The 10808-nt window shown below is 47.0% G+C and overlaps 1 protein-coding gene and 1 long non-coding RNA gene across 3 annotated transcripts in view; one reads left to right on the top strand and one right to left on the bottom strand.

The window, feature by feature from the left end:
- Nucleotides 1-98: 98 nt before the first annotated feature.
- Nucleotides 99-10808, top strand: part of RTN4IP1 (reticulon 4 interacting protein 1) — a 43798-nt gene continuing 33088 nt past the window's right edge. Inside the window, exon 1 of the mRNA XM_006276733.3 lies at nucleotides 99-539. Coding sequence (XP_006276795.3) covers nucleotides 290-539 — 250 coding nt within the window. The 5' untranslated portion in view covers nucleotides 99-289. The remainder of the gene's footprint in view (nucleotides 540-10808) is intronic.
- LOC132252128 (uncharacterized) lies at nucleotides 1663-8176 on the bottom strand. Of its 2 annotated transcripts, none has more exons than XR_009463907.1 (2): nucleotides 7707-8176; nucleotides 1663-3807 (listed from the first exon to the last, which is right to left on the bottom strand). It is a non-coding gene; the product is annotated as an uncharacterized LOC132252128 (long non-coding RNA). The 2 variants fall into 2 exon arrangements; XR_009463906.1 differs by having other exon boundaries at nucleotides 1663-3791.

Raw genomic sequence — 10808 nt, 5'->3', positions numbered from 1 at the left:
ACATCGGGCTTCGCCATTGGTTGCAGAGCCGGGGGCAGGAATGAAGGCGGATGGCCATTGGCTGAGGTGGAGGAGCGGGGGGGGCAATCCAGGGGCAGGAGATTGCGGGCGGGCGCGTGGTGTGTTTCGGGGGTGTGATGGGCAGGTGCTCGCTCACGTAGCCGTCTGGCGGGGGCGCTTCTACCATTTTCCCCCTTCATTCTTTTTTTGCAGGTTTCCCTGGGCAGCCCTAGCAGAGTTCAGCCAGCCCCCCCCCCCCCACCCGCCACACGCAGGTGCAGGGCCCACGATGCTGCCCCCCGCACTTCTGCTGCGTAGGTCAGCGCCTGCCCGCCTACTCCTGGACCCTGGCTGTGCCCGATGGCTCAGCCTGTCATGCCCAAGGCAGGTCATGCCAGCCTGGGTGATCAACTGCTACGGGCAGAACAATGTGCTGCAGTTGGCCAGTAACATGATGCTCCCCTTCATCCGCCTCCCCAACGAGGTCATCATTCGCGTCCACGCCGCCAGCCTCAATCCTATTGACGTTAACATGAGAAGTAAGCGGAGGTTCGGTTGGGGTCGGGATGGTGGCGTGTTTGTGCTGCTGACTGCCCAAAGGCGGTTTCAGTGTCCTTGTAACTGCTTAAGCTGTCTTGTTGTGAGCTCCTGGGGGCAGGTGGCCGCGCTAGGCATGCTTCCAGCTCCGAGAGGCTGTTTAATTGGGACTTTCAAAAGACACTGCTTTGTGTGCGTTGTAGGAAGGCCCCCTGGAAGAACTTATTTCCAGAAATTGTGTGAGGTTTGGGGATGTCACCCCCAGTTTTAACTGGGATTGACAGCGAGACTGATGACCAGTGAGACTATTCTGTTCACAACTTGAAAACTGTATTAGGATACACAGTAGCAAAGACTTGTTTGCATTAATAAGAACAGTGCTTATGTAGCCTTGGATTCAAGGCAAAATGGGTCCGCTCTCCAGGCTTCTCTGCTGTCTTGGAGACTATCACTAATTTGGTTCCTCTTTTTCACTGAGCTTTGGAGCTTGCGTAGTTTAAGCACGATTATATACTTTACACAGGGTTTTCCATATTTGGTTACGCTTTGGAGCTACACCAATCCTTTTACATTTCCTTGTGTTATGTTAGTGCACCTTATCACTGTCTACAGAGCACGGTCAAGTTATGTCATTGCTGCTTGAGTCAAGCTCAGATCAGGTCATGACACACTCTATTATCCATGGCCTATGTTACCCATGGCCCATGCTGCACATGGCTTACAATGCACGTACGGCCTACAGGGAAAGCGGAGGGAGTCTGTTTCAACTTACTCTCCTATATCTTCCTGAACCAAATTAGTTGGGCTGGTGTTCAAGGTACTACTAGAAACTGATTCCTGTCCTTTGCAGATTTGAAAGTCTTGTGTCACTCTCATCTCCCCATTAGCTGCATGATCACAGTGGGAATCATTTGCAGTTCAATTTTTAACTGCATTTCCAGGCTGGTTCTCATGGATCACTGGCAGAGTACTGAGCTCTACTAGGAAATGCTGACCATTCCTAACTCCTTCTTAGTTGACTTGTGTGGCTGAGTCCCCAAACTGTCAAACTCTACTGTTTCTTGTTTTTACTCTCCCTCATTTCTTGTTGCATGTGTTGTGGAAAAACACGTGTAGACTTTGGGGTCAGGTCAGTAGAAGCTTTATTCAGATCCGCAGTACTGTGGGGGAGAGCTTAGAGTACATGGATTCACCAGCACTACAGAGAGGTCTCCGCCTCCAAAACAGAATCGTGCAGTTTATATAAGCTTTTAAAAACAGACTGTTACACAGGACATAATTGCAAAAATAAAAAATTCCCTGAGAAAACAGTCAAAGGTAATTAGTAAACACTCTGTTATCTCAGGGAGAACAAGCACGTACTTTTTTTCTGCTATCTTCAAGGCCGCGGTGAGCGAAGCAGTTGCAGAGGAGTTACAAAGAACAAACACTTTCCCTTATCTGCTCTAATAGAACAGAGCCAGCAATTCCCCACAAAGCTGTTACGCTCATCTTATAAGTCGTATGATCAAAGTTTAAGGCATTTATTTTTTCTGATTCCACAGTCTCCCCTTTGAGACTATTTAGTCTCACTTTAGCCTTAAACTTCCATTCTCATGAGTCCCTCTATTTCATCATGCAGACTTTCATGTTTTCTTTCAATCTGCTCACACTTTTGTAACACCATTATTCTAGACTCTGCCGTGTGTTTTCTTGCCTTGCTAAAGCTTCTCCTGCTGGCTTTCACGCAGCAGAGGATCAGTTGCACTAAGACATAAAACATTGTCAGAACTATCAAGACAAACAATATTCCATACAGGATTTTCTTGCCAAGGGTTCCTAAATTTGGGAACCAGGAGGTTAACCAAGACCACATTCCTTCCATATCCCACTGATTAATTTGGTGAAGTTTGACAACTTCTTTTTCAATAATCTTAGCTTCATTTTCAATGGCACTAGAGGCATAGGTATATATACACAGCATTCAGACTTTATCAGGGCACATACTCCTCCTTTACTGGCTATTATATAGTCTAGAGCAAGTCTATTTTGCAAAGTCATTTGTCTCATTTCTTTCATTTCTTTACTTTTTCACGGAACCCAATGGCAGTGGCATTGGCTATTTTTTCTAAGGATACTGCAACCTTTTGTATTTCAGACATAGCTAAGCCTGCCCCATAATTGGGGAACATTATACCCCCAAATCTTTGGTTTTCAGTAATTTTGCGAACATTGCAAATTTTTCCTTTTGGCAAATGTGATCTAATTGTGAAAGTGGGGTATGTGGCAGAAACATAGCACGTTCCTTCCTACCCAGAAGGAAGATTTTTATAAGCCTTGGTTCTACATACAAAATAATGACCAGCTAGTGCAGTGAAGGTGGTGCTACATTGAGGTTTCATTATCCATTGTAAATAGTACCCGGAAAATTTACTCTGGGGGGAGTAATTAGATATCCAGGAACCGTTAGAAAGCCAAGTACCATTTACTTTAAAATCTACTTTGCATTTGCTACCTCCTACTGCCACACGTGATCCATTACAGGTCCAACAAAACTTTCCAGGAGTAGCATAGGCTAGTTGTATATAGTCAGACCAATTGCAGTTCATGTCTTGTCAAGTCTCGTTTCCATGGAAATCTGAATAATAAGGGGCCAGCATCTGAGTTGTATTCAAGGGTACAGGTATCATGGGTATTCCTCCGGTGGAATGGATAGGAACATGACTACATATCCAACAACTGGAGACATTTAAATCTATTCTAATTTGATTAACTAAAGACAAAAATACATTTCCACAGGCTAAGCTCAAAAGTTCGGCATTAACAATCAAGATAGAAAAAAAAACTTCATGTTTGGATATTATTCAGTGGGATCGGAGATGATATCTTCGTTCCACAATTGGTGAATCTGGCCGGGCTGAAGTGATGGGTTCAGGGGAAAGGTTACTAGCACTTGCACCCTGATGCTCCTCACTTGCCTGAGTGAGGTCCTGAGGGTCTTTGTCCTTGGCCTCAGGGAAAGGTCTTAATCTTGTTTGGAATTCAGTTGTTTCGGGGTCCAATGGAGGTGATACTTTTTTACAGTGCGAGGCGTGAGTTCACGTCTGGTGACCTTGGCAACGAACAGCAGTGTTAGTGGTCAGGAGCACCTGGAATGGTCCTTTCCATTTGGGTTGAAGCACGTTTTTCTGCTGATGGACCTTTACGTAGACCCAATCACCTGGTTCAAGGTTGTGACAGGGAACATCTGGTGGTTGAGATAAGGCTTCTTGGACCTGTGAATGAACAGACCTGACACACTTCATTAATGCCTTGCAATAGTTCAGTACAGTTTTATCAGTTAATTGTAGGTCTGTTTGGTGTGGGGCAGCAGGTGGGGTGGCCGGCATCCTCATGGGTCGTGCCATGAGTATTTTATAAGGTGTTAGGCCTTGTTTTCTATTGACAGTGTTCCTAATGTGCGTGAGAGCAATGGGCAGTGCATCAGGCCATTTGAGGCCTGTTTTAGCGCAAATTTTTGAAATAAGTGTCTTTAAATCAGAGTTTTTACGTTCTATAGCACCACTCGATTGTGGATGATGACTACAGTGCAGGTGTTGCTGTATGTTGAGTGCTTGGCAGATGTTTTTTACTATTTGTCCTGTGAAATGGATGCTTCTATCACTATCTAGCGTGAGGGGCAATCCAAATCTAGGAATGAATTCTTTAAGCAGTTTCTTAGCTACTATGATAGAATTGGCATGTATGCATAGGTAGGCTTCCACCCATCCAGAGAACACATCAATAATAACAAGAATATACTCATACGAACAACACTTGGGTAGCTGTACAAAATCAATTTGCAAATTCACAAATGGTCCCCATGGAGGGGGATGGGCTGCGGGTGTTGTCTTTACCCATTGCCCAATATTATGAGCTAAACAGATGGGACAGGAGCTACAGTACTGTTGTGCCATGGAAGGAAAATTTGGGGCAAACCAATCTCTTTGTACTGTAGCAATCATCCCCCCTTTGCTCGTATGGGCCACAGAGTGGGTTAAACGAGCAAGATGTGGGAGGAGTTCTCTAGGTGCCACCAGGCGGCCGTCCAGGGAACGCCAGAGAGAGTCGGGGTGCAGTGAACACCCGGCATGCAGCCAGTCATCCTTCTTCTTTTTTGGAGCCTGATTCTGGAGAAAGGCTAAATTTGAAAGGCTAGCCAAGGGAGACTGGTCTGCTGAAAAACAAACAAGAACAGAGTTAGGAGCCTGCGGGCCAGAAAGGGCTGCGTTTCTGGCAGAACGGTCTGCCAGATCATTTCCTTGTGTGACATCATCAAAAGGTTTCTCATGAGCTTTACATTTAACAATAGTAATAGCAGAAGGCAGTTGAACAGCTTCTAAAAGCACAGTAACATAACAACCATGACTGATTTGGGTCCCCGATGAAGCGAGGAACCCTCTTTGAACGTGATGGGGTCCAAGTCCTTCTTCAGGATCTGAGAAAACAAGGTGGGGGACTCCGTATATCCCTGAGGGAGTCTTGTTCAGGTATATTGGAGTCCCTGATAGGTGTATGCAAACAGGTACTGACTATCTTCATGAATGGGGATGGAGAAAAAAGCAGAGCACAGGTCTACCACTGTAAAACAGGTGGCATCTGGAGGGATACAGGAAAGAATAGTGGCAGGGTTAGGGACCACGGGAAAAGCAGGTAGAACAGCAGCATTTACAGCTCGAAGGTCTTGCACAAAACGATAAGTGTCTTTACCAGGTTTCGTAACAGGCAGGATAGGTGTGTTGCAAGGGGAGCGTGCTGGGACAATGATCCCTTGATCAAGGAGTGAGGAAATGACAGGCTTGATCCCTTCCTCAGCTTCTTTTGAAATGGGGTACTGCAGGACACAAGGAAGTGGCTTGGCAGGGTTCAAGGTAATGCAGTTCAGCACTCAACATGTGTCCCACTTCATTTGCATGGGTGGACTGCAGTTGTGGAGGTACTCGCGCCAACAGTTCCTCTTGCAAATAGGAAGTGTCAGGATCAGAGTACTCCTGAGTTAGCAAAGCCACAAGCTCGGTTTCCCTATGTTCCGGTACCTCAAGATAAACACCATCAAGCCTACAATAAATTACGCATCCCAGTTTACACAACAAATCCTTTCCAATAAGATTGACAGGTGCACAAGGGCTAAGAAGAAAGGCATGATTCTCAGACAAAGGGCTGATAGAAATGGAAACAGGTTCAGAAACAGGATGTGGTATAGGTTGTCTGCCTATGCCGACAGCATTTACAGTTTCAGGAGAATGAGGCAGGAAAGGGAATTCAGTGGCTTTCAGCGTAGAGCGAGAAGATCCGGTATCAACAAGACAAGAAACAGGTTTACCAGAAATAAGGCACTTAACAAACGGACCAGACTGGTCGGTAGCAAGCAAAGGAGCAATGATGTCACTGTCCCTCAGGCTGTCCTATTCAACACTGGGAAAATTGATAAGAGGAGTGGGGGGCAGGGGCTGGGGTCTGGGTCTTTGGTCGGGGCGGTTGGTGCATTCTGATTTCCAATGTCCTTCTTGTTTGCAATAATGACATTGGTTCCAATAGGCTTGGTTTTGTGGGCCCAGGGATCTACCTCTTCCCCTGAATCCACTCGGTCCTCCCCTTCCCTGTCCACGTCCCCTTCCCCTACCTGGGTGCAACTGAGAAATCTGTAAAGCCATTAACTTGGTCTCGGCATTATCTTTGGACTGTTCTATTTTGTTATGAAAATGGTTGGCTGCAGCAAGGACTTCAGTCAAATCTCTAGTTTCCCAGCCAATAATTACTGTTTGAATTTTCTCAGCAATTTTTGGGTTAAGTCCCTGGATGGATGCTGCTACTATTGCTTGTTTAGCATTTCAGACAGGGTCATCCATTCCTGAATACCGTTCAAATGCCTGTTTGAGGCGTTCCAAATAGTCACCGGGGTGTTCATTTTTGTTTTGTTTACAGGTATTTATTTTGGTCCAGTCTGCCTTCTTCAGGCAAATTATGAGAACTGCCCGAATTCTCTTGTCAATAAAGTCCTGGCCAGTCCCTGGGTTTTGATCTGGCCAAGTACAGGCAGTGTACAGACGCAGCATAGTTTCCTTGGGCAAAATGGATCGCATGAGCTGATTAATATTAGCCCATGTTGGATTATAACAATTTATAACAGTCTGCAATTTTTCCTGAAATTTTTCTGGGTCTTCCCTGATTTTGGGGAATTTTTGAGTGAAATTGTAGAGATCACCTGGAGTCCACGGTGCATGCACGGTTACTATATTTTGTCCATCGGTGCCAATGCCTGGCATTTGTCTTGGGGGGAGAATTTGTACATCCCGGGATCTAAGATTGAGATCTTTCCATGCCTATTCCCATTCTTCTAAATACACCTGTGGTGGGTTGTGACCCAGGAGTAAATTGCCACACTGGTGACGATTGAGTGGCAGGTATGGTGGATGAGTCTGGACTATTAAGCTCTGTGGATGAGTTTACCAAAGGAGCTTCAGCTAATGGGTCCCCAGCCTGGGCTGCAGCCTGTTGCTGAACCGGTTGTTGATGTGGGAGTCCCAGGAGAGCTGGCTCCGGCAGTGGGGGCACTCCGGGCAATGCTGGATATATCGGAGTGGTGGCCGGTGTGTAATTTGGGGGAGCAGCCAATTTCTCCTGGACAGGTTTTAACTGCTGTTTTAATTTCTCTTGTGAGTCTTTGAGACTTCTAGTTTGAGATTCTGTCCGTCTTTTGGACATTTCATCATACCAATAAAAGAACGCATCCCACTGGTCTTGTGATGTTTTGGATCCACGGGACTCTAAAGCCTCTTTTAAGTTCACTATTTTATCCTGATCAAATGTTCCTTCCTGTGGAAATTGCTTTATGGGATCATCCCTAGTATACCAGTTCCACTTATCCACACATGAGGAACATTCAGTCAGCCAGGCCCACTCCCACATCGCCTCAGTTAACTAACTGCAAGCCCAATGTGCTGTTGGATGGAGGTGATTTCAGACAGACTCTCCCTGAACAGAACGTACGTTACCAGACAGAATTATCAGACAGAAAGTTTTAGCCGGCAATAAGGTTCTAAATTGACCTGTTTTGACAAGGTTTGGGTCCAGGTATCGTAGCTAAGTTGGGAGCCTACGGCCAGTCCTCCTCCGAAACCCCAATAGAGATTTTGAATTAGGTCTCTTACCTCTTAAGTTTGGTGCCCGGGGTTCGGTGGAGAACGGTCCACTGTCCTCCTTCCTTAACACGTGTTCTGGATCCGAGTCACGGCACCAAGAACTGTCGTGGAAAAACACGTGTAGACTTTGGGGTCAGGTCAGTAGAAGCTTTATTCAGATCTGCAGTACCGTGGGGGAGAGCTTAGAGGACATAGATTCACCAGCACTACAGAGAGGTCTCTGCCTCCAAAACAGAATCATGCAGTTTATATAAGCTTTTAAAAACAGACTGTTACACAGGATATAATTGCAAAAAAAAAATTCTCTGAGAAAACAGTCAAAGATAATTAGCAAGCACTCTGTTATCTCAGGGAGAACAAGCACATACTTTTTTTCTGTTATCTTCAAGGCCGCGGTGAGCAAAGCAGTTGCAGAGGAGTTACAAAGAACAAACACTTTCCCTTATCTGCTCTAATATACAGAGCCAGCAATTCCCCACAAAGCTGTTATGGTCATCTTATAACTTGTATGATCAAAGTTTAAGGCATTTATCTTTTCTGATTCCACACATGGGACCCTCAGTAGTCGCTGTGAACAGCATTCAAGGCTGTTCAGCCAGCACATGTAATTGCTTTTTCTATAGTAAGAATATAAGAATTGCCATTGACTGGGTCAGGCCATAGGTCCAGCTCGCCCAGTATCCTGTCACACAGCACTCCCCATCCATGGCCTCACCAAGGCCCAGGACCTCCTGGTCAACCTCCTCCTGGCCCTGGCCAAGCTGGTCATAGATTCATAGATGCTAGGGTCAGAAGGGACCTCAATAGATCATCGAGTCTGACCCCCTGCATAGGCAGGAAAGAGTGCTGGGTTCAGATGACCCCAGCTAGATGCTTATCTAACTTCCTATTGAAGACCCCCAGGGTAGGGGACAGCACCACCTCCCTTGGGAGCCCATTCCAGACCCTGGCCACTCTAACTGTAAAGAAGTTCTTCCTAATGTCTAGTCTAAATCTGCTCTCTGCTAGCTTGTGGCCATTATTTCTTGTAACCCCCGGGGGCGCCTTGGTGAATAAAACCTCACCAATTCCCTTCTGTGCCCCTGTGATGAACTTATAGGCAGCCACAAGGTCGCCTCTCAACCTTCTCTTGCGGAAGCTGAAGAGGTCCAGGTGCCCCAGTCTCTCCTCATAGGGCTTGGCCTGCAAGCCCTTAACCATACGAGTGGCCCTTCTCTGGACCCTCTCCAGGTTATCCACATCCCTCTTGAAGTGTGGCGCCCAAAACTGCATGCAGTATTCCAACTGCGGTCTGACCAGCGCCCGATAGAGGGGAAGTATCACCTCCTTGGATCTATTCGTCATGCATCTGCTGATGCACGATAAAGAGCCATTAGCTTTTCTGATGGCTTTGTCACACTGCCGACTCATGTTCATCTTGGAGTCCACTAGGACTCCGAGATCCCTTTCCGCTTCCATGCTACCAAGCAGGTCAGTTCCTAGGCAGTAGGTATGCTGGACATTTTTCCTCCCTAGGTGCAGCACTTTGCATTTCTCCTTGTTGAATTGCATTCTGTTGTTTTCTGCCTGTATGTCCAACCTGTCCAGGTCTGCTTGTAGTTAAGTCATGTACCTGACTAGGAAAGAGGCTTTGGTTGGGATGGTCCCTGGGGACCATGGGGCTGCTTTCCTCACCCTACTTCACTCCTGTCTCCAAGCAGAACATCACTGGGCTGTGTCTGCTGGCTCCTTGGACTCGTTTGAGGGCCAGTGGGTGCTGTCTGGTGTGCTCTGCTCAGTGTCCCCTCTTGACACTCTTATTTTGAACCTCTGATCAGCTTCCTATCCCTGTGTTGTTTTCCTTTTTATTATTTGTCCCAAGAAATCTGTTGTCCCCTTTTTCTGTAGCCTCTCTGCATTAAGGAGGCTAACGAGAAACTTAGTGGGCTGGGCCCTCATGATTTAAAAGGGTGACAAATAGGCCTGTCACACAGCACTCCCTGGCTGTGGCCCCACCAAGACCCGGGACCTCCTGGTCAACCTCCTCCTGGGCCTGGCTAAGCTGGCTATGTACTCCTGGGCTCTGGCCAATAGAGTCCTCGGGGACTGCGGGGCCACTTTCCTTGCTCTACTTGGTTCCTGCTTCCGGGCAGAGTATCACTGGACAGTGTTCACTTGCTCCTTGTACTCATTTGAGGAGTGGGTGCTGTGGCATGGTGTGGTCTGCTCAGTTTCCCCCTTGACACACTAGTTATTAACCTTTGGCCATTGCTTCAGTCCGTGTTTTGTTATTGTTTGTCTCAAGTTCTCAGTTGTTGCTTTGTCAGTAGGCTCCCTGTCTAAAGGACTGTCTAAGGGAGGCTAATAGTTTACCTGGTGGGCCTAGGCCGGGGATGGGCAATTATTTCAGCTCAAGGGCTGCTTAATGAGTTTCAGCAAGGGTAGCCCTATCCTTTTACAGGTGCCCTGCCCCCTGGTCACCATCTTGGGACTGGAAGTCCCACCCTTAACTCTTGATCTTTGCCACTAGAACTAGACGCCCCTCCCCTTGCCCCTGGAAGTACTCCTTTTGGCGGGTGCAGATGCCATTTCAACCAGAAAAAAAATGTTATAGTAGGTATTTGACTTTGTATGATTTGTTTTTATTACAAAAAAATATTTTTGTCATGATTTGTGTAGTATGTATATAGAGGTGACTGCATAATAGGTAAAAAAAATAAAGTCTTACTCTTGTATTTTGTGCATGGGTGAGTGTGTGGGGTGTGGCTGGGGTAGAGGTATGTGTATGGTGTGTGTGTGTGGTTTCTGGGGGGTATGGCTGTGTATGTTGGGATTATGGGGGCAGTGTGTGGGTTTGTGGAGTGTAAGGATGGGGAGGTATGGGGACCTCCACACACTTCCTGTCCCCTGTATCCCCCATGGCACACAGCCCCTGCTGACTGCAGCAGCAGCAGGTGGGAGTGCTCATGGCACTGCCGCCCAGCGGCGTACAGCTCTGGCTAGCACAGCGCATGGTGGCAAGTAGTGCAACCTACCCAGCCCACCTCTATCACGTGGAGCTCTTCACAGCACATGTGCAGCTCCTGGCATCCATGCGCCACTGGGGGAAGTCCCGTGCAAGAGAGCCAGCTC

This window comes from Alligator mississippiensis, chromosome 1, assembly GCF_030867095.1.
Source record: "Alligator mississippiensis isolate rAllMis1 chromosome 1, rAllMis1, whole genome shotgun sequence".
NCBI lineage: Eukaryota > Metazoa > Chordata > Crocodylia > Alligatoridae > Alligator > Alligator mississippiensis.
This window is presented reverse-complemented; position numbering and strand designations above follow the sequence as displayed.